Source organism: Onychomys torridus, chromosome 11 (assembly GCF_903995425.1).
Source record: "Onychomys torridus chromosome 11, mOncTor1.1, whole genome shotgun sequence".
Lineage (NCBI taxonomy): Eukaryota > Metazoa > Chordata > Mammalia > Rodentia > Cricetidae > Onychomys > Onychomys torridus.
The window spans coordinates 38,255,558-38,279,696 of NC_050453.1; the positions used below are offsets into that span (position 1 = coordinate 38,255,558).

The 24,139-nt window shown below is 45.1% G+C and overlaps 1 protein-coding gene across 1 annotated transcript in view; it reads left to right on the forward strand.

Moving 5' to 3' along the window:
- The window catches only part of Axdnd1 (axonemal dynein light chain domain containing 1), a gene marked incomplete at its 3' end in the record, with an annotated part of 72,761 nt that extends 51,470 nt beyond the window's left edge, over positions 1-21,291 (forward strand). Inside the window, exons 18-24 of the mRNA XM_036201962.1 lie at positions 4,675-4,883; positions 6,752-6,848; positions 7,715-7,825; positions 11,245-11,361; positions 16,004-16,108; positions 19,883-19,965; positions 21,090-21,291. Of these exons, the coding sequence (XP_036057855.1) occupies positions 4,675-4,883; positions 6,752-6,848; positions 7,715-7,825; positions 11,245-11,361; positions 16,004-16,108; positions 19,883-19,965; positions 21,090-21,291 (924 nt within the window). The remainder of the gene's footprint in view (positions 1-4,674; positions 4,884-6,751; positions 6,849-7,714; positions 7,826-11,244; positions 11,362-16,003; positions 16,109-19,882; positions 19,966-21,089) is intronic.
- Between the last annotated feature and the right edge of the window lie 2,848 nt (positions 21,292-24,139).

Consider the following 24,139-nt stretch of genomic DNA (forward strand, 5'->3'; position numbering starts at 1 on the left):
CAACATTGGTGTGTCAACTTTTTCAAAGTTCTTTTATCAGTGTGTGATGTGTGTGCCTGTGTGTATGCATATTCACAAGCATACATACGTATGAGCATGTGTGTAGAGACCACAGGGTGATGGTGAATGTCTTCCGTTGTCTCTGTTTGCTGAGGAGTATTCTCTCACAGAACCAGGGCCTCAAGGATTCAGTCACTAACTCAGTTAGTCAGCTAAGCAGCTTGCCCTAAGGATCCCATTTCTACCTTGTGAGCCCTGGGCACAGGCAGGCCACCATCTACGCAGGTTTTACCCAGGCTTTGAACTCTGGACTTCAGGTTTGTGCAGGAAGTCCTTTATTCTGTCATTCTCTTAGCAAATAAAAAAAAAAATTGCAGAAAAAATTATTTCTAACTTGTTGTGACTAATTTGCACACCAGAATTATTAAAATCTTTTCTTTTATAAAAACATATACAAAAGTCAAAAGAGATCTGTGAAAACCTCAGTATTTTAAGATAATTTTGAAATGATTCAAAACACGGATGTGATCGGACCTTCCACCAGCTGGGCAGGTGCAGGTCACAATAAAGCCTCTGGGGGTCGCTCCAGAGCTCACCTTACTTGGATGCTTTTTTCCCCCTGAAACCACAGCTCACAAAGAGACACAGGTCTGAAGTGAAGCTCATCATTAGCTGTATTTGTTACACGATGACACTTGTTTCTGAGTCTGAATTATGCAGTGGGTTCTTTACCATCTGCCACCATGTCCATTAGTTGATCTTGCAAACAGTATCCAGACAGAATAGTTTTTCTGTATTTTCTGAAATCTCAGTTCATTGAATCATTTTTTTAGTCATAAGATTTTATAACAGATTAGAAAACTACTTTCAGGCTGTTGTGTAAAGAAGTAATCCAGAGGGGTGTGGTGGCACACACCTGTAATCCCAGCCTTTGGGAAGCTCAGACAGGAAGACTATCATCATCAGCTCAAAGCCAACCTGCTACATAGTGGGTTCTAGGAAAGCCTGGGCGCGCGCGCACGCACGCACACACACACACACACACACACACACACACACACACACACGTAAGTAAATAAGTAAGGTTGGTCTGTTGGTCTATGATCATTTTCAGCGACCAGTTGACACTGAGATGGAGCTGCAAACAACTGTGGATTAACAAAATAACCTGTCTTTAGCATATTTCAATTACTCACTATTACACACACACACACACACACACAGAGAGAGAGAGAGAGAGAGAGAGAGAGAGAGAGAGAGAGAGAGAGAGAGAGTTTTGTTTTTCCATGCTGGGAACTAAGCCAGGACCTTGTATGTGCCAGGCCATACTTTAACCACTGAACTATACTCCCAACTTCCACTTATACTCTGAAGGGACAAATTAAGTATTCTTTTAAAAATGAGTTAATTAACTACTATTATTTTTGAGACTGGGTCTTGTTACATAGCACAGACTGGCCTTGACTTTATTGTGTAGCCCAGTCTGGCCTCTACCTCCTGATCCTCCTTGTCCTACAATCTTCAGAGTGTTGCTGTTTCAGGCCTGTCCCACCCCATCCTGCTGTATTTATTTATTTATTTTTAAACATCAGCTAAGAAGTCACTGAGTAGCCCCCTTTTCTCGAAGAGACTAGTGTAACTGCAGCAAGTCAGTATTTTTTTTTTTTTTACTACACCCAGCTCCCAAATAAATACATGGAGATTTATTCTTAGTTATGAATGCCTGGCTTTAGCATGGCTTGTTTCTAGCCAGCTTTTCAACTTAAATTCTCCAGTTCCTCTTTTTCTACATTTTGCCTCTGAGCTCTTTACCTTTCTCTATTCTATATACCTTTCTTTCCTTCTTACTCAGTGGCTAGCTGTGTGGCTGTGTGGTTATGTGGCTGTGTGGCTGTGTGGTTGTATGGTTGTGTGGCTGTGTGGCTGTGTGGCTAGCCCCTGGCACCCTCCTCTCCTTCTCCTTTTCTCACTCCTCCTCCTTTTTCAAGCATAGATTTCTCCTCCTGTTTATTCTCTCTGCCTACCAGCCCTGCCTATCCCTCTCACCTGCCTTGCTATGGGCCATTCAGCTCTTTATTAGATCATCAGGTGTCTTAGAAAAGCAAAATAACACAGCAACACATCTTTGCATCATTAAACAAATATTGCACAGCATAAACAAATATAACACTTCTTAAACCAATATTCTACAACACAGATCATAAAAGAGAAACAAACACTCCATGGTGACCTCTGTCTTGAGAGCTCTGAATCAGAATCCCAGCCAATTTGTTTAGTATATTAATGATAATGTTCCTTTTCTATTTGTTAAAAATCATGGAAATAAATGATAATCTTTTTATTTTTTGTTTTAATTTTAAATTCACCTGACTAATTGCATGACCTTGATTCTGCCATTTAATTTCTATTATATAACTCAGAAATGAAGATAATAGTTTATCCATTTATGTTGATTTCATGGGGAGATTCAAAGATGGATTGATGTTTTAGGTAAGCAAAAAATAGGCCATTTCAGTGGTAGTATCATCCAGGCCATTGGAATGTGACAGAGCTATTAGGAATGCATTTACCTCTGAGCAGGTGGAAAGTGGGTAAGAGGGATGGCAGCCTTTTTAACTCTTCCTCAGGCAAGATTACCTTTTGTCCCGATGCATTAAATTAAGTATGAAATACATATTAACCAACATTGCTTTGGGTTCCTGCTAGGCAGGAAGCTGGGTAGATCACCACATTTTATTTATTTATTTATTATCCATTCAACAAGCATGGAGTAGCTTTTCCCTGCTAAAGACTCTATGTGGTATTAAGGAATGAACACAATGGTTTCTGCCTTAAAGAGACTTCCAGAAAAATTGAGTAGCTAGAGGTGTAAGTGAACAATAGTAGAGATATTTAGGAATGAACACAATGGTTTCTGCCTTAAAGAGACTTCCAGAAAAATTGAGTAGCTAGAGGTGTAAGTGAACAATAGTAGAGATATTTAGAAAGTGCTATAGCAGCCTGGGAAAGGGAACAACCTAAAGCCAGTGGAAACTAAAATCCTAGAAGCTGTGGGGATGGCTCAGTGGTTAAGAGAGCTTGCTGCTCTTGCAGAGGATCAGAGATTGATTCCTAGCACCCACATTGGTCAGCTCACAATGGCCTATAACTCCAAATAGGGGGTCCAAAATGGCTTCTGGATTCCAAGGGCACCTCCCACCTCCATGCACATCCACATCCACACACATATAAAACAATAAATCTTTAAAAAGTAGAATCCAGATAGATGATGTGGAAGCCTAGAGACAATTGGGAGCTTGGTAATTCAAGTAAGGCAGCTGGGTATTTGAGGACTGTGTTGCCTTGGCTGTGCCCCTTAGAAAGGCAAGAAGACAGTTGGGTTCAATATAACTAAGTAGCCAGTGTTGGTTCAAATGTCAGGAATCTGATCCTGACTGGTTTATTTTAGGCATATTTAAGCACAGCACAATTTGATGAAAACTTTTCTGGTGATAATTAACTCAGTCCTGTGTGCTAATAAAGCATACATAAATCTCTTTGAGGAACAAAGTCAGCTAAATAAAAGTCAGATGTGACTATATCAAAATTCTTTGTAAAGTACATGTGACACCTTCCATAAAGATAGGTTCTATAGATGAACTGACATAAACAAGCTCATGATGAGGGTCTGGGGAAGGGTCCAGTGTGGTCTCTGGTCACTCAGATAGCACAAAGATTGTTGGGCTAGAATGCATGTCTGCTCCCAGTCTTCAGGGTGGATGATAGGTACTGAATTCTTTCCCTTGAAGGAACAGCCCCATGTGCTAACATTCTAGGTTCCCCCAGTGCTTCTGTGAACACAAGGACCTCTGTGCCTCCTACACATCAGTATTCACATTCCTATTTCATGTCGTCTTTCCATGTAACCATCAACAGCAAACGTTGAAAAGATACAATATCATTAAAAGTGATATATGCATCTGAGGAGGAAGCTGTGGGCTGCCACGTTCATGCTGTGTGGAGCACATATCCTAATCACTGCTTCCTTCCATTAAAGATCTTATGGAGGTCCTTTTGAGTGATTTGTAGAGCACTAGAGTGCCCTGGGCACAATTTGGAAACTTGAACTTTAGTGACTTAACACCCTAGTCAAGCTGAAGAAGCAAAAACCAGTTTAACATAAGATAGTGAGACAATAAGATTACAGTAATTAAGTAATTGTCTGATTTCTTTAAGATTTATGGGTTACTAAAAGTTTGACGTGGGTATGATGACTCCTTTTTTTGTTGTTGTTGTTGTTGTTTTCTTTCCATAAGTGGTGTGTGTGTGTGTGTGTGTGTGTGTGTGTGTGTGTGTGTGTGTTTCATGCATATGTGTGTGCAGGTGCATGTGAGCATGTGTGTGAAGGCCTCAATGCTTTATTAATTGAGGCAAGGTCTCTCAACCAAATTCAGAATAGACCTATATGGCTCGTCTTGCTAGCCAGCTTGCTCTGGGGATCCCTTCTCCGCCTTCCAGGTCTAGGATTACAGGTATGCAGGCATGCCCATCCAGCATTTATTTGAACTCTCTTACCTACCAGCTGTAAAGACTGAGTTGTCGTCGTCCCCAGCCCCCTCCTTGTTTCTATTCTTTAAATGGGATGTAGCTTTTGTTGTTTTAAAATGGTTGTTTGGATTGTGATCATTTTAACAGATGGATGAATTGCACATAGCCATGATCAAGTGGATGGTCAACTTGCTGACCATAATGATCCCTGACTATACTAACGAAGAGACTCTCCCAAAGCTGGAGGAGGAAGAACTACAGAGGAGGGAGGAACGAGAAGTGGAAGTCGCAGAATTAGAGTTGAATGCAATTTCACTGGCCAAGAAGTTGGCACAGTACTCCTGCTACTTGCACAGGTGACACCCGCTGTTTCCTGCGTTGTTGTCCACTTGAAGGTTAAGGCATGGCAGGTAGAACACATAGTGAAGTAACAATTGGTATTAGTTTAAGACCTTGAAAGGAATACTAGACTGAGGCAGAAGGGTTGTGAGTTCAAGGCTAGGCTGGCTATGTAATGAATTCCTGTCTTAGAAAAAGAAAGAAATCTTAGTTCAGGTTTCCAGCTTGCTTCAACACTGTGCCCAGTGGCACTGCAGGTTCCATTTGGAAACCATATTGGCAAAGGGAGGCTAGGAAGTATGCTCTGTACACCCGAGCATTCATTTTTAAAAAGGACTGGCTTACTTGCATAAATGTTTTTATATGTACTGGGAAGCGTTAAGATTCTTGCAGTCTTGGGGCTTGGAAGATGGCTCCGTGGGTAAAGTGTTTGACTTGTAAGCATGAGTACCTGGGGTCTATCACCAGCACCCACATAAAAGACAAGCATTGTGTCTGTCCCTAGTGGTGGGCATGGGAAAGGCAGAGATAGGCAGATCCCTGGAATCTGCTGGCCAGTCAGTCTAGACAAAACAGTAAGCTCCAGGTTTAGCAAGTCTCCTCTCTCTCTCTCTCTCTCTCTCTCTCTCTCTCTCTCTCTCTCTCTCACACACACACACACACACACACACACCACAGAGAAAGAGAGAGGGAGGAGGAGGGAGTGAATGACGGGGGGAGGGAGAAAATTAAACAAGATGCTTCCAATTCCATGAAAAATTAAATATATAACTTTTGTTTTTCACTAAATGATCTTTTATAAAACTGAAAAATAAAAACAAAAAAAAGCAAAATATCTGAGCTGGGTGTGGTGGCTCACACCTTTAATCCCAGTATCTAGGAGGCAGGGCCAGGCAGATCTCTTGTCTAATAGTGAGTTCTAGGACAGCTAGGGCTACACAGAGAGACCTTTTTTCAAAAACAAAACAAACAAAAACAACAACAGCAACAAAACCACCACCACCAACAACAACAAAACCAAAGACAACAAAAAAATATGGATGTGGCGGCACATCCCAGTATTTAGGAGAGAGAAGCAGGAGGACCAGGAGTTAAAGGCCAGCCTTAGCTACATAGTTGAGTCTGAGGTTGGTTTGGGCTACCTGAGATACCATTTCACAAAGAAAAAAATTAGAAAGAAGATTCACAAAGTGTGAAGATTCAAATCAAGTAAAGATGAGACATGAAAATCATAACCTGAATTAAATTGAGAGCTGCCTGTGGTTATTTTTAATTTTGGAAGTAGCTCATACAATTGGCGCACTGACAAACTGAATCTGTCCTTTATTTCAATTCAAGTTTACAAATGTTCAGAGATGAGAAGAATGGAGGACAGGAAGGCAACAAGGGTGAGAAATTTAGTAAGGACAAATTATTGTCCCAGTGAAGCAGTACTGTAATTATTATAGAAAACTATCATGGTTAGTGGTGTCTGGATTTTAAGCACTTAAAGGATCATTCTAGGAATGTTAGTGTCTCATTACTATAATGAAGTACCTGAGATAATTAATTTATAAAGAGGAAAGTTTTGTCTTGGCTTACAGTTTGAAATGTCCCAGTCTATGACCTCTTGGCCCCAGTGCTTTGGGCCTGAGGCCAGGCAAGAGTCTGTGAAAGAACAGCTCCTCATTTCATGGCAAGCCAGCAAAAGGGAAAGACATAGGGATAAGGGAAAGACAGTCCACTCCATGGGCACACCTCCAGTGGGTTCACCCCCTGCAGCCTCCACTACCTCCTAATAGTGCCATCTCGGGAGGAGGGGACCAAGTCTGTAGCTTGTGATCCTTGGGGTTACACTCATCCAGATCATAGTACTGACCGCATCTCTGTCTCTGCCCTGCTCCAGCTGCTGCATAGGCATGGTAAGAGCAATGGCCCTGAGTCGAGCTGCTCACTTAAAAAAGAACCCTGCTAAGGAACTTCAGGAGCTGGAGAAGATGAGGGTAAGATTTTTTTTCTCTTAGTTTTGTTTTGTTTTGTTATGTTTTGCTTTTAACAGATTTTCCAAAGTAATGATTGTACCAATGTCCAGTTTGGTGAATCAGTGAGTTTTATTGGGATTACTTATAGGAATACAAATGAGAGGTTACTTACAGGAACAAAAATCACTCAAAGTCAGCTGTATCACCAAAGCCCACTTCAGCATAAAAGCTCACAAAAGCTGGGAACCTGGAGCACACTGCACAGCCTGCAGATAAGCCAACAGGTTGGGGAGTGTCCTTTCTAGGTGGTTCAGTTGGTCTGAGCCTTTTTCAGGCAGCCCATTTGGTCTCTGCTGCTGGGTTTATAACTCTCAGAAGTCTTTACTATTTATGTACTCTTGGGGAAGGAGGAGTCTAGTGAATCTGGTCAGTTTTAGGGATTTCCTGAAGCTATTTTGAGTTGTTTATTTGCTATGTTAGGGGGCTTCCCTGCGAGATGGATTGATTCAGTCTCAGAAGTAATCCTCACCCAACGCTATTGTTATTAGCAAACAGTCATGTTAACATGGTCAATTGCATAAAATTTATTAGGACAGATCATTTAAATGTTAGTAAACCCATGAATCCTTCTGCATCTGGTTTTATGGTATCTCATCACACTTTATTTTATTACAACCTAGATCACAAACCCTGTCAGAGAGAGATAATGTGATTTAGGTCTACATTTGTAGTAAGACAGACACTTCTGAGCAAGTCTTTGAATTAACTGAACAGAAAGGTGCTCTAATTAGAGGAGTTGTGCTTAGCAGGTTAATGGGAGTCAATGAGTGCGTTGGGATAGTTTGTTTGTTTTCCCTGCATAGTAATTACACTGTGTCTCTTCCCAGAGAGAATGTTACGATTGGATCAGCACATGTTCGCACCTCCTTTCTAATATCAAAGGCAGGAAAATGAAATTACTGACATATGAGGAAGCAGAGCAGCTGCTTGGGGAAGAGGTATTTACCACATGCTGATATTATTCGGCTGGTAAGGAGATGAGTGGAGCGGTCATTAGTAAGGTCACATTCAGGTTCTTCCTCAATCTCAGGGGCCAAGTAGCAGCATCTTTCCGCAATCCCTGTTCTGCATCTTCATTGTAGACCCCACCAGAAGAGGTTTGCTTCTGATCTAGCTCTTCTTCCTCCTAAGGAAAAACATTTGTTTTAAAATAAAACAAGATTTGTTTTTATATGTCTCCCTCCCCACCTCGTGTGTGTGTGTGTGTGTGTGTGTGTGTGTGTGTGTGCGCGCGCGCACGTGCGCGCGCGTGAGCCTATGGAGCTGGAGGCTGGAAGAGGGCTTTGGATCCCCTGGAGCTGGAGTTACATACAGATGTGCACTGCCTGGTGTGGATGCTGGGAATTGAACCTGGGTTCTCTGCATGAGCAGCAAACCCTCTTAGCTGTTGAGCCTTTTTTAAAAAAAAAATTGTGTTCGAATTTACAGGACAGGGTCTCACTATGTAGCTCTGGCTGTCCTAGAACTCATTTTGTAGACCAGGCTGACCTGGAACTCACAGATCTGCCTGCCTTGTGCACCGCCACACCTGTCTTGAATCTACATCTTCAGATGGACGTTCTGGAGTCTTCCTCAGGCCAGCTGCTTCTGTGCGCCCCTCCTTGTAGTCACCGGGGTGTGACTTCTGAGTAGTTCGTTCATCTGTGGACTAGCCTCTCTCCTTTTCATCTTCAACATCTTCCCAGTAGTTCCATCTACCAATATGAAAATACTTTAGAAACATGGAGATTTCTTCCTTTCTAAAAAATCTGTCCTTTGGTTTTTGCCTCATTTCTCTTTCTCCTTCCACCATAATTTTTTTTCCCCCAGTGGCACTGATCTTACCCAGCTGAGCAACCCCTGAGACACAACCTGGCCCATAGTGGGTTCTGATAAAACTCTAAATCTACTGTGAGTTGCTGGTGGCTTTATACCTGCTCTAGAATCTTCAGTCCCCCTTTAGCTGACTTCCCTTTAGCGTCTGGCCCTGAACTGTTCATTCCGTCGGTAAACTTTCCTTACAAGACAAAAGTTCCGGATTCTATCCTCTTTATGTCTCTTCATCCTTGTCTTGCTTGTCTACCTCTGCCTGTGTGGGACATGCTGAGACTGTCCTTAGGATGTACTCACTACCCTTTCTCTCTTGTAGCACAGTTTGGCTTGAACTGTTTGAGATAGGCTGGCCTTGGCCTTGAACTTGTGACAACCTTCCTTCATCAGCTTCTTAAATGCTGGGATTATAGGTGTGAGCCATCGCACCTGGCTAATCCTGTAGTTTTACCCGTGATTCCAGATCAGTGTATAGTGATTGTTTAACGGCAACCACATAGTCCTCCGGTCTCCGACTGAAGGGCATGCACCTCCAGGAAATTCTGAAGAAGCTTCGGTTGCTATGACAGCCATACTTTACAGGTATGATCTGATAGCATGCACATTAATGTTCCCGGGTCTGAGAAGGAAGGAGGCATTTCTATGTAAACATTTATAGGATTTGAAGCATCACCTTAAAAATGCATCTTCAACAAAACCTTTTCTGTGTTGCCCAGATCTTGGTCAAAATTATTTCTGAATTAACCCCTGAAAGATTTCATTGACATCATAAATCTTAAATTGCAGCATAATTTTAGAAAATTGCTGGAGTAGCACAGTCATGACTGTGGTTACAAACTGAATTGGGGAAACACTTAAGCATACAGAGTCAACTGGGTATAGTGACAAACTCCTGTAATCCCAGCCTTGGGAGGTAGAGGAAGGATGATCAGGAGTTCAAGGTCACCTTTCTAGGTCAAGCCTGGACTACAAAAGACCTCTATCAAATAAACAGTAAACACATGGAGTTTTTAAAAAAAGATTTATATATTTATTATATATACAATGTTCTGCCTTCTGCCTGCATACATGCCTGCAGGCAAGAAGAGGGCAGCAGATCTCATTACAGATGGTTGTGAGCCACCATGTGGTTGCTGAGAATTGAACTCAGGACCTCAGGAAGAGGAGCCAGTGCTCTTAACCTCTGAGCCATCTCTCCAGCCCAACACATGGAGTTTTTAAAAAGTGCACATAATCATAGCATTCTGTGACATGAGTACAGAAGGCACCTAAAAGGTAATGTCCCTCAGCCTTCCATGAATCTGACTCATGAATCCTAACGGGGGCATTCGAACTCAATCACTGTGCCTGGGTTTGAATATCTGCTGACAGGTGCTCTCTGAAATGGTCATGTGCTTTTGATGAGCAGTGGAGCACTGAAGATTAGTCTTTCTTCTGAAGTAAATGTGCTGTGTTTCCTTGTATCTTTTTCTACCAACTGCTAATAATTGTCTTTTTTTTTTTAAATCCCCTAATTCAATGTTTGAGTTAATATCTGACAGTATAGTATTTCCAATACTTGGCCATATTAAACAAAGTCTATTTCTGATAGATTTTCTATTATTTTTCTTTGGTCTGTCTATTCATGAATTATTACTACAACATTCTATTTTCTTTTTAAGATTTATTTCATTTCTAAAACTGTGTGTGTATTATATGAGTATGAGTGCACGTGCCAGCGGAGGCCAGAAGAGGGCATATCTATTAGTGGCAGAAGCCATCAACCATGTGTCAGTTAAGATGCACCTTCCCTAATCATTTCTTTCCTGGCTATTGGTCGGTAATTCAGTATCTCCTGGATCACCCTTCTCTTTACTGCTACAAACACTGTATTCACTCTCGCCTTGAGTTTTCCTTATTTCCTTTTTTCTGATCTAAAATGAAAATCAGTTTAATCTTTTTTTTTTTTTTTTTTGCCAACCTTTGGATGTTTTGTCGCCTTTCTGAGACAATCCAGTCTCCTGACATGCCAGTCCCGTCCTGGGTTACAGTTGTCCCTCTTCGGTCCGTTTGCCTCCAAGGTTCTGTCTTATGGGAACCACTGCTCTTCACACTGCTTCTGCCAGGGCCCTCTACCTTCCCCCTTCCCCTTTTCACACTACAAGAGGGAGCACCCTACCACCACTGCCTCCCTTGACCGGCCCTCTGCCCCCCCATTGTAGTAGGTCGGACGTTCCTGCTTCCCGCCCCATCCATACAGTTGTACTGTCTGAAAATGGCAAACTGTGGGCACGAGAAGCACCGTTGTTACCGCCATGTGTGCTCTTTTTTTTTTTTTTTTAATTTTTAAAGATTTTATTTTAAATATGTGTAGGTTTGTGCACATGAGTGCAGGTACCTGAGAGGCCATCAGATCTCCCTGGAGCGATTGTTGTTCCTGGTGGTGATGAGCTCATTTGTGTTTTTATCGATACTAGAATACTCGGTTGTGGAATTAGTGCTCATTTTCTATGAAATTGCTAAGATTTGTGCACATGAATTACAGCTATAATATTGTTACATCCTACAGGAAGCTACGAAAATTTATTTTGACCCAGAAAAGCCATTTATTGGTAATGATGAAGACGAAATTGAGATTCAGGAGGATAAAATTCAAGAAAAGGAAGAGGCGGAAGCGAAGGAAGAGGCGAAAGTGAAGGAAGAGGCGAAAGCAAAGGAAGAAGCGAAGGAAGAGGCGGAAGGGAAGGAGGAGGCGGAAGCGAAGGAGGAGGCGGAAGGGAAGGAGGAGGCGGAAGGGAAGGAGGAGGCGGAAGCGAAGGAGAAGGCAGAAGGGAAGGAGGAGGCAGAAGCGAAGGAGGCGAAAGGGAAGGAGGAGGCGGAAGTGAAGGAGGAGGCGGAAGTGAAGGAGGAGGCGGAAGCGAAGGAAGAGGTAAGAGTCTTTGCTGGGCGTGGTGACGGGCGCCAGCTACCTGGGCGGCTGAGGCGGGAGATCGCTTGAGCAGGCGTTCAAGGCCTGGCAGCACAGTGAGACCCTGTCTCAAAACAAACAAAAAATCAAGAAGGCAAGCAAAAATGATGTGTGATTATTTAGCATTGGTTTCTCCCTTCCCTTTATCTTTTCAAAGATGAAGATGATAAGAGCCATAGAAGGTGGTAGCAGGTGTCGTGGACGCTTGGCCTCCCTCTTTCCCCATCCAGATGTAGCCACAGCTGCGGGATACTGACCCTTGTGACTTTCTTTCTTCCTAATCCACATGTTTCCATTAGCTTCCTTCATTCGCCCCCCCCCAACACAACATGGTCCTCCTCACTCACCCCCAACACAACACGGTCCTCCTCACTCACCCCATCCCAACACAACACAACACGGTCCTCCTCACTCACCCCAACACAACACAACACGGTCCTCCTCACTCACCCCCAACACAACACAACACGGTCCTCCTCACTCACCCCCCAACAACAACCACAACACGGTCCTCCTCACTCAACCCCCCAACCAAACACAAACACGGTCCTCCTCACTCACCCCCCCAACACAACACGGTCCTCCTCACTCACCCCCAACACAACACGGTCCTCCTCACTCACCCCCAACACAACACGGTCCTCCTCACTCACCCCATCCCAACACAACACGGTCCTCCTCACTCACCCCCCAACACAACATGGTCCTCCTCACTCACCCCCAACACAACACAACACGGTCCTCCTCACTCACCCCCAACACAACACGGTCCTCCTCACTCACCCCCAACACAACACAACACGGTCCTCCTCACTCACCCCCAACACAACACAACACGGTCCTCCTCACTCACCCCCCAACACAAACACAACACGGTCCTCCTCACTCACCCCCCAACACAACACAACACGGTCCTCCTCACTCACCCCCCAACACAACACGGTCCTCCTCACTCACCCCCAACACAACACGGTCCTCCTCACTCATCCCATCCCAACACAACACAACACAACACGGTCCTCCTCACTCACCCCATCCCAACACAACACAACACGGTCCTCCTCCCTGCTGCTGTTCCATTCTCCCTTCATCTCTTCATCGCTCCATCTCCCCAAAGAAGTTCATTCTTCCCTCGGCCTCTGCTTCAGCTCCTCTACTGCCCTTTCCTGCCTCCTGTCCGAACTTTCTCATTACCCCGGCTCTCTACTCCTGCGGGAAAATCTGCAGCAGTAAAAACCCACCCGAACGTTTATAGTGGTGGTAATACAATGACAGCTACAGGAACTGAGTGTAGATCATGAGTTCTATGCTGTGCATGTTGTCCAGGATAACAACTTAGGTATATATTGCCTCATTTTATAGACAGGAAGCTTAAGCTCTGAAAGGCTGACGAATTTACCTAAAACCATAGTTTCAAATAGCAGAATCAGCACTCAAACCCAGACAGTTGTGGCAGAAGAACCCTTACTGATTCCTAGTACCTGTTCAGTCTTCAAATATATTTTTTTTCTGTGAGCAGGGCCCCCTTGTGTGTGCATCCAGCCCTTAGAATACACCTTTATGCTAACAGCCATCATATTCCATGACTGTTCATCTTCTTATCTGCCTTCCCTCCTGTGCCGAGTTTCTGTATCAGTCAGAGTTTTCTAGAGGGACAGAACTTATAAAAATATTCATTCTCTCTATATGGTTAGGGGTTAGGATTCTTTTGCCATCTTGACTTTATAGAAAATCCTCATTCTCTTTTCTATGTCTTCACAGGAAGTTTACTCTGGGACGATGATAGACTTAAGTCAGCTCTTGATTGGTTTCTGTCTCTCTGCAGAACACCATTACTTTAGGAGTCTATGGCGGCTCCATTCCATCTGCCTCCTGAAATTCGGTGCTACACTTTATGTTAGTGCGTGCATGCGTGTGTGCGTGTGTGCGTGTGCGCGTGCGTGCGGTTGTGCGTGTGTGCGTGTGTGCGTGTGTGCGTGTGCGCGTGTGTGCGTGTGTGCGTGTGTGTGTGGTGGCGTGTGTGCGTGTGTGTGCGTGTGTGCGCGCGTGTGTGTGTGTGCGTGTGTGTGCGTGTGTGTGTGTGTGTGCGTGCATGCGTGTGTGCGTGTGTGCGTGCGTGCGTGCGTGTGTGTGTGTGTGTGTGTGTGTGTGTGTGTGTGTACTTATTAGAATGGCTCTAGGCTGTAGTCCAGCAATGGCTGTCTACCAGTGGAAGACCCAGGAGTCCCAGTAGTTGTCCAGTCATGTCTCAGCTGGCTTCAGTAGTCACTGAAGAAGGACTCTAATGCTGGTGAAGGAACAGACTGGCCAGCAAGAGAGAGAAGCTTCCTTCTTCCATGTCCTTATATAGGCTGCCAGAAGAAGGTGTGGACAGATTAGAAGTGTGGATCTTTCCACTCAAAAGATCTGATTAAAAACTGGGTCTTCATGTTTGCAGGGGCGTGGGAATAGGAGAGCAGGTCTTAGTCTCTCTGGTATGCCCTATAGTGGCATGGGTGAGGGAAAGATGCCCTCCTCCCGTCGCCCCTCACTAGCTGCAGCACTCAGGAGAACAGACCTTGTGCCTGGCCTGGGTAGCAGAGTAGAGTCGACACTGTAGATAGGGGTGTATGGGTGAGCCAGCCCTGAGGGCATGAGAGGGCACAGCTGGTGCTGCCTCCCTCATCTGCCCTGTGGTGGTGGGAGCAAGGGAAAGATGCCCTCCCCCTTGCCCCTATCACCTCCAGCTGGCAAGTGAGCTGACCCTCCCCTTTACCAGCTGCAACACTTGGGAAAGTGGGCCCTGCACCTTGTCTGAGCAACACAGCAGAGTTGACCTTGTCTATGGGGTGGTGGTGGTGGTGGTGGTGCAGGTGAATGGTCCCAGAACATGAGCATGAGACATCTCTCCCCTGCTCACACCACCACATGACAGATGAGTAGTGGGGACAGCTCTCCCACACTCATAACTTTGGGACTGGCTTACCCACACCTCTACCAACAGGGCTGGCTCCACTGTGCTGCCCAGGCGAGGTGCAGGATCTGCTCCCCTGAGTGCTGCAGCTGGTGAGGGCAGGGGCAGCTCTCTCACCACCTTGTTCCCCGCTGCCTCTGACAGACACGGAAGCCAACCATCCCCCTTACTGGCTGCAGCACTTGGGAAAGTGGGCCCTGCACCTCACCTGGGCAGAACAGCAGAGCTGACCCTATTGGCAGGGGTACAGGTGAACCACCCTGAGAACGTGAATGCAGGAGATCCAGCCCCACCCCTCATTTGCCATATGGTGGCGTGGGTGAGGAAGAGTTGCCCCCCCCCCAAACCATCGCCTCCTGTGGTGGGTGGGAGAGATGGCTGTTAAGTCATAGGAGCAGGAGAGCTGTTCCTGCCCCTCACCACCTGCAGCAATTGGAGAGTGGCCCTGCACCTTGCCTGGGCATCACAGTAGAGCTAGCTGTGATGGTGCAGGTATGGGAGAGCCAAACCTGAGGGCACGAAAGCAGGAGAACTGGCCCTGCCAATTGCTCATCGCTGCAAGGGGTGAACTAGCCAGGGCAATGCAGGAGAGCTCACCTTGGTGCTGAAGACAAGGGAGAGCTGGTGGGCTGACCAACCCTGCGCAGATCCAGGGTTATGAGCTGGCCCACTCCAAGCATCCACACATCCATGATCTGCAGGGGCACATAAAGGGGCTGGTCCTGCAGAATCTCCACACAGAGCAGCAACAGGATACCCAAGAGGAGTCCCAGTGAGGGCTCATCATCGATAGTGTAGTGGAAACCATCGGCCTCGAACCAGACTCTTTGCAATGAACACACTCAAGTAAAGATATACGGATAAAAGGGTACACTGTGTGACTCACTGTGTCACAGTACAGTTTCCATGATGAATTTTTCCTTTTTTTCTTTTCTTTTTTCCTCTTAAATTTTAATTCTATTTAGGGGCTGGGGGTTCAAGGGCAGAGGGCAGATACACAGGATGGGGAAATAAATGGGATGGAGATGCATGATGTGAAAGACACAAAGAATAAATGTTAAAAAAGTTAATTAAAAAAACCCTGGGTCTTCCTGATTCAAATGATTTAATCAAGAAAAACCCATCATAGATGTCCCCAGCTGTTTAGGTATTAGTTGATTCCAGATGTAGTCAAGTTGACAACCAAGACTAGCCATAACTGTTCTTGAGGGCTGGCACGAACCTCTTTGTTTTGATCATAACCGTTCCTCCTGTCCCCACACCCTCGTCCCCTTGCCGTGGTCAGAGCAGGCCTGCTGAATGGAGACCAGTGGAAAGCTAGGGTTGTAGACGGGGCTCTGGGTGACTTGCCCTGCTGGGTGACACATGTCAGCGGGCTAACAAGTCCTTGGTTTTTCTGGGCTCTAGGAACCATCAACATCTACAGACAAAAAACAAACCATTCGATACATTGGGAAAGATGAAAACGTTCATTCCAAACCTCTGTTTGAAGAAGATATATTTTCATCCTGGGTATGTAACTAAAACCCAATTAGGAAGTCCAAAAGCTACCCCTTAATGTTCTTTGAAAACAATATGGGTCTATCCTCTCAGGTGACTCCTGGTTAATGTATTTTGCAGTTTTTTTTCTTCTTATAGCACTAACTTTAGAAGACTCTTATTTATTTTTCCATCTTGACTTTACAAAAACAAAAACAAAAACCCAGCACATTCTCTGTGTCTCCATAGAAAGCTCATTCTGGGACCATGGCAGACTTAGGTCAGCTCTCCTGGGCTTCTGTCTCTCTGTAGGAGTCTATGGTGGGCTTCATTCCACCAGTCTCCTGAAATTTGGTGCTACACTTTATGTGTATGTTCATGTGTGTATTTTCTGGGTTTGGGGAGGGGATCAGTATGTCACCAAATTGCTCAACCAAAAGAATCAGGAGTCTTCCAGTTGTTAGGAGGTGTGAGTCATTAGCCGAGGTGGCTAAGCACAGGACCAAGGAGCCCCACAGTGGAGAGTGGCAGACAGCATGTAGGTGGAGGGCAGGCCTAGAGGAGAGGGGATTGGCAGTGAGTTTATACAAGGACACTGTAGATAATAAAACCCACCAACAGCAGAAAGAACTCAGAGAAGTCATGTAGGGCACAGTTGGGGTGAGGAGAGTACATGGGGGAATTACAAGCACATTTCCCCAAAGTGCAGTCCTGTAAGACATTTTTTAAATAATGCTCCGTATCTGTCATCACCACTCTGGGGCAGATTTAGGAAGTGACAGTACCATGGGACACAGAGTCTTAAGACAAGTTCTTTAAAAAGAAAATACAAACCCGCCAGTCCCAGACAAAGCTGTTCTGCCCTGAACTTGTTTCCCTGAAGCCAAAACCCTGCTGTTCCGTCCAGAGGAGGTGTTGGGATCCAGCTTTGGAGACAGGCAGAAAGCAGAGGGGAGCTAACAGCCTGTAGTTTGGGGACAAAACTGAGGACCACTGATGGGATGGACTCACTGAGGACCACTGATGGGATGGGACTTAGCGCTCTGGGATACAGGTTGTGTTAGTCAGCTCAAATGGTTCCGGTCTTGCTCTGGTTTCAGCCCCGTCACTTGGCTCCAGTGTGCAGCGCTGCAGGGAGTGAGGCAGTTTAGCAGGGGCATGCCTGGAGCAGCGCTGCCTTCCCCAGCGGAAGGAGATGCGAGGGAGGGAAGGATAGGAAGGGTGTAGGAAGAGGGAGAGAAGGAAGGGAGAAGGGGAGAGGGGGAAGAAAAGGAGCATGAGGGAGAGAAAAGAGAAAAAGGTGCTAACTATACCCTTCAAGGTAGGGTACCAGTGACCATAGCCTCTAAAGTCTCCATCACGTCCTATGCTGCCACCAGCTGGGAACCAGACCTTTAGCGTGTGGCCTTTGGGGACATTTCAGACCCATTAAGCCTTGCCTCTCCTCCCTGGGAAAGGTTACTCTTACCTCCGGGGAAGGCTCAATTTCATTAATCCCGAGAGCTTTTAGCATAGGAGCGTTTGGGGGCCTTCACTGGGTCACAATCATTCCAAGATCTTTAAAAAAAATTATCTCTCTCTCTCTCTCTATATATATATATATATATTCATTCATGAATAATCTGTGACAATATTTTTTATTAAGAAAAATTTTTCATTCATTTTACACACCAATCAAAGATCCCCCTCTTCCCTTCTCCCGCCTCCATCCTCCTCCCCAACCCCCCCCCTACTCCCCCCACAAGAAGGCAAAGCTTCCCATGGAAAGGCACATCCAGTAGAGGCAAGTCCAAGCCCTTCCCCATGCCTCAAGGCTGCAAGATGTGTCCCATCATACATAGGTAGTGGGCTCCAAAAAACCCTCTCATGCACCAGGGATGGATTCTGATTCTACCACCAGGGGGCCCCCAAGATCTTATTACAGAGCCCACAGCTCAAACTCACGGAGATTTCAGACCAACTAACTGGTGGAGATGCGGAATGTTTAAATTCAGCAGGCACTACCAGACAGTACACTGTGGCTTAATTCAGGTGCTCAGCTGTATGAATAGGGCTGCCTGGAGCCTAGCTACTCTAGCCAGCAAGCAGCAACACGCTAGAAACAGGCTACATAAAAGTCTTCTTAAATTCTGGGGTCCTGACTGTCCATAGGCATGGGCATGTCTCGAGTTTTGCTGGATCATATGTGACTATCCTTGGAAAGACAAACAGGAGGCAGACTTGGGCTCAGCAGTGTTTTCAACTCAAGATGAGACATTCTCCCCTTCCCTGTCATTTGGGCTAAAGGACTGGTCTCGATTTTCCTACCAAATATACTACATACCCCAGGAATAGACAGTAAGAGCAGTGACTTGCTGGGTGGTGGTGGCACATGCCTTTAATCCCTGGACTTGGGACACAGAGGTAGGCAGATCTCTGTGAGTTCAAGGTCAGCCTGGTCTACAGAGGAGTTCCAGGAGAGCCAGGGCTACACAGAGAAACCCTGTCTCGGAAAAAAACAAACAAAAACAAACAAACAAACAAAAAATCCAAACCAAAACAAACCAAAAAGAGCAGCGATCAGTTTGTCGATTTTATAACAATGATAGGAAAGGGCCCTCAAAGTACACGACTCCAGGAAAGTATGTCCTAAGCAGACAGTGCTCACACACTATAGGGCAGGGAGTTGGGTGCTGAAAACTGTATCTGTAGGAGGCTGGCCTGGATCCACACCTTTTCCAAGGCACTTCCAGGCCAGGGAGGTTCGTCCAGGCCAGAGCCCTTAGGAGTGCTTCGAAGAGCGAGCCCAAATGCTGAAGGTGGGTCTCAGACAGAGACTGGCCTAAAGGGGCAGAGGAGTGTGGGCACAGGCAGGGAGAGTCCGGAGCACCTCTCAGAGCCGCGCCTCCATGTTTATCTCTGCCACACACTCGGTGGAGGACTGTGAATGCCGGAAGGAGGCCGTGCACACAAACAAGGCGCTCCGGCCCTGCCCCTGACATCATCTCTGCCCGGCAAGATTTACACCTTTAAGCAATTACGACATTCCCTAAGGAATGTAAAAATCTTACGGGATTTTGCAATGATATATATGAAGTGAAGTTATTAGCAGTAAATTCTTAATAACTAACTGAATTATTGTCTTTCTTTGATTCATTAGAGAAACATGTTTACCCTTCTTTCTTTTAAAGCATTTCCACATTTCCTTTTGTTACTGTTTCTCCTACCTTTCTTTCCTGCACTAATGTCTTTCACACCTACACGTCGTGTGAATGATTTGGAATCTGCTGTGCTATTTGGCCACAGTGTCTCTGGCCATTTTGGTGTTAGGCTTGTCAGTAATCCTCTACTAGATAAATATGAGCAATAGAAAAGAATATTCTAGACATTCCTGAAGACAGACCAGTAACTGTTGGGACTTTTGGTTCAGTCACCTGCTGTGGATATCGCTCTGTACAAATAAAATGCTGTTTGGCCAGTGGCTAGGCAAAAAGTATAGGCGGGACAAGAGAGGAGAGGATTCTGGGAAGTAGAAGGCTGGAGAGAGACACCGCCAGCCGCCGCCATGAGAAGCAACATGTAAAGACACTGGTAAGCCACGAGCCATGTGGCAAAGTATAGATTAACAGAAATGGGCTAATTTAAGATAGAAGAAGCAGATAACATGAAGCCTGCCACGGCCATACAGTTTCTAAACAATGTAAGTTTCTGTGTGCTTACTTGGTTAGGTCTGAGAGACTGTGGGACTGGCGGGTGAGAGAGATTTGTCCTGACTGGGCCAGGCAGGAAAACTCCAACTACAGTCACCTCACATATTTTCTTTGTCAGAGAGAACCAGCTTACAAAGGTGTATTGGAGCCAAAGTATCTTGAAGTAATGGCTGTCATTGAACACATGCAGGAGAAGCTTTTGTAAGTATGAAGTATCATGATGGTAAGAGGATGAAGATCGTGGGCCAGAAGCTTGGCTGAGCAATCCACACTTCTTAGCTTACCTTTGTCTGGCTGGTTTTGGCCTCACTAGAGGGATGAACAACTGAAACTCTTTGGCTAGAGGCAATGAGCTACACTGCTGTGGTAAGAAAGTCCTTCCTGAACCCGCAGTGGAGATGGGAGCTGGTGTGGCTATTTGCAGTGTGTACATTTGTCGGGAAAGGGGTGCAGATGATTCAAGTAGTAAGTGTAGTTTTGGGAGATGACTTAAGGAAAAGAATGGAACCGGGAGAAAGTGCTGAGCTTAAGAAAGAATGTTACCAACCCAGAGTTGACGGGGTAACAGTTAAGATGTCTGATGAAACCGAGAGGAGCCGATCATACATATATAATCCATGTCATACATCTGTGTCATATATATATGTACATATATCTGACAGTTAATGTTTTGTTACATTTATTTACCTTGTGTGCATGTATGTGTGTGTGTGTGTGTGTGTGTGTGTGTGTGTGTGTGTGTGTCTGTCTGTATGACTGTGTTGCATGTGGAGGTCAAAGGACAGCTTCTAGAAGTCCGTTCTTTCCGTCTGTCACGCGGGTTCAGGGGATTGAACTCAGGTCGGCAGGTCGGCAGTACTTTAACTTACCCAGTCCTCTCACCAGGCCTGACTTGTCCTCTCATCATATAAAATCATGTTCAAATTGGCTTTCTGGATTGTAAATTCTGCCTTTAGAGTGTTAGAAAAGAAGGGACATTATGGGTTTTGTTGAGTTCTATTGATTATGTGAATCTAAAATGAACCATTGATGAGGATTCTCTGGCTATTGACGGGGAATTCACATATACCAAGTCAGGTCTCATTAGGAAATGAGATCCACATTGTATTCTTAAGTGACAGCATAACTTTAGCTGTCATGTGCCATAGCTCTTCGGCCCTCAAGGCTCCGTCCGTCCAACACCGAAGCCCCCTTCCTATGTTTGCACCCTTTAGCCAGGCTCATCTTCTCCCACAGTGGTTTTCCCATGAGTTTCTGTATGAAGGAAGGATACATTTTCACTCCTCTCCATTCTGTTGTGTTTTCCTGGATTTTGTACACATCAGACAGATTGACAGCAGAGCCAGACAGGCGGAGGAGAAGTTTGATGATGTAAATGAGAAACTTCATCACACCCTCATAAGAAACAGAGATCTGGAGAAGGAATTAGAAGAAATGGCCAAGAAAATCAGGAAGGATTCACGTGTAAGAATAGAAAGCCCCAAGGAGGAGGAAGAGGAGGAGGAGGAAGAGGAAGAAGAATCTGAACAAAGGGAAGGGAGCCAAGGAGAGGAACACAAACATGGGAAAAAATCCCCAAAACATTCAAAGAAAGGTGAGACCTACTTTCACATTTTTATGAAGAAAACATGATTGCACCACAAAATTGTAAAAGAGAGTGAGTATTTTACATGTATTCATTTACTGTGGGGAAGCTACACATACACACAATACATGTGTATGCACCCCACCTTGTGTGCATATACACACACATAGACACACAATACACATGTGTGCACCCCACCATAATACCTGTGTGTGCATCTCACCATGTGCACACAACATACACACAAAATAATAAAGTTTAAAAAATAAATGGAGAGTGACAGAGGATGACATCTGATATCAGCCTCTGGTCTCCACACATGCAGTGACTCCTTCCCCATGCATGTACCACACAAACATGAATATGCCACTCACATGCATACATCCCACACATATAACATATACTGCACATACATGCATACACCAATCTGGACAAAAGCAAGACACCATCTTAAAAATAAATAATTATGGCTGGCAAGATAGCTCAGTGTCTACAAACACTTAGGCACAAGACTAATGACCCAGTTTTAGTCCCTAAAACCTATGTTAATGTAGAGAGAGAGAGAACAGACTCTATAATGCTATCTTCTCACTTCTACATATACTCTATAGCACATACAAGCCCCCAATACACACACACATGCACACGCACACACAGTACAGCCTGCAGACAAAGATGACTAAATGTGAGGTAGGGATGATACCCAGCCTCCCCAGCTGAATGCTTCTCACAGCCTCTGTCACCTTCCCTTCACATTTAGTCACCTTTAAGGCCCATGCTAGGGAAAGCAGGCTTGGTGACCAGAGGCCTCTTGTCCCAATCCCAAGTGTGCATCTCCTGGAGTGTGTGTGTTCAGGAGGCTAGAGAGAAAGGGCAGGGAATGCAGGGGATGCAGGGGATGGCAGAGGGACCGAGGAATGAACAAGCAAAGATGCTAAAGACTCACTCTGTTTAAATATTCTCTTCTTTGATACTTGCCTGCATAATCCTTTATACTAGGACCAGGAAATCAAGTAATTAACTGGCCACATGTAAATGCTGGGAAACATTCTGAATCCCAATGACCAATTTAGGGTTATTAATTGGATTGGACTTACTCAGGCCAAATGGAATTTAAAAAGTTTTTTAAAGTTAAAAGCCTTTAGTACATATAAGATACCAGTCACTAATAATAGTCTAATTGTTTTTGCCTTTTTTAGAAGCACAGCCCAAGGATGGATCTTCTAAGTCTGGAACCCGGACTAAATCTAAGGCCAAACCCAAATAGCTTCCTAAGAGACTGGGGTTCACAGTGGCCATGCCCCTGAATGTGCACAGATGTGTGAGCTGTGGAGCTGGCAACGCAGCTCACATGGATGGACTCCCTTAGCAACAGCCATTAGAAAAGCCACGCTATCCAAGTCACCAACATTTTCCTTTAGAGGCATGGAGAGGCCACAGGGAGTCAGTACATGAGTTTACTTGCCAGATTAAAAATAGTTCATGCAAAAGTATGCTGGCCTCTTCAGTTGATTTCCCAAGAGTTCTGCCAAAAGTGTTCATTTCTAAGAAGAAAATACCACTGTAGACTCAGATCAGGTGGGAAGGAACTAGGAAGCTTTAGGTTTTGATTCAGCAGAGAGGATCCTGCTCGTTTGCCTAGATTTCAGCCAGAGATTTGAGTTTCCTGATTTCAGGCACCTTGATGATCTCTCTGATCTTAATAATCCTTTGGCTAAATAGGGGAGATGCTGTTAATCCTGTTTCTCAGAAAATGAGACTGAACCCCAGAATGGTTATCAGTCTTCCTGATTCCACAGATCTGATTGGTGTCAGAATCCGCACCTGGCTGGATTTGTCTAGACCGTCTGTCTGCCCAGCCATGGTTTAGCACAGCTCTGTGTTGCTAGAGACTCAACACTGTTTTCTCTTTGACGACCTTATTCACCTTCATTTTTCGTGTCCCAGAGTCTGTATAGCATAGAAGATGGTCTGGCCTGTAAAAGTAAGCTGTGAATGACAAGTGGATGTGGATGTCACTCTGCAGGGCTCCTTCCTGCACTGCGTCTGGCCTGCTTGGGTTTGCAAACCTCTGGGGCTCGGTTGCTGTCAGGAAGGTTGCTGCATCTGTTTTGTTCCATACAGTTGCTGTTTCTTTGGCTTTCTCTCCTAGATTTTTAGACCTTTGTCTGAGCTTCCATCCTCAGAAACCCACTGACTCCAGTCTCAGCCTTGGACAGGTCTGCCCCTGGGCACCAACAGAGTGTGAAGGATGGGTTCAACATTGCTTAGGAGTTACCAATGCCTATTGGGTAGGGTCAACTAAACTTTGTGCTAATGGGCAAGAAAACATGAAATTCTTCGGACAGTTGGGTGTGCTCATGGCCCAACGGATGGCCAAGGCCATAGCTCTTGCTTACAGTTTCCACCCACTAGGCTACAGCCCTGCCTTCCTCCTTCCAAAAGACATCCCTTGATGACACTGGCAGATCTGGGGGCTTTTTAGTTCTGCATGGTTATGGTTTTTATTAATTTTCTACTCCATAGGAATGAATGGGCATTCCCATACAAATTCCATCTGTGAACACAAGAGCCATGTCCCTTAGCATGTGTCAAATCACATCAACTCCATCAGGTAGAAGGCACTAAGTGCTGTGTCTACTGCTACCCTGATTGCAGGGGGATGTTTTGTATCTAGAACTTTATTAGTTGATTGTAAGCCACAGAAACCTACTTTTGCAGGATAATTTATTGAAAGGATTTGGGAGAGCTCAAGTAATTGAAATCTTTAAAAACTAGGATGAGACTAGT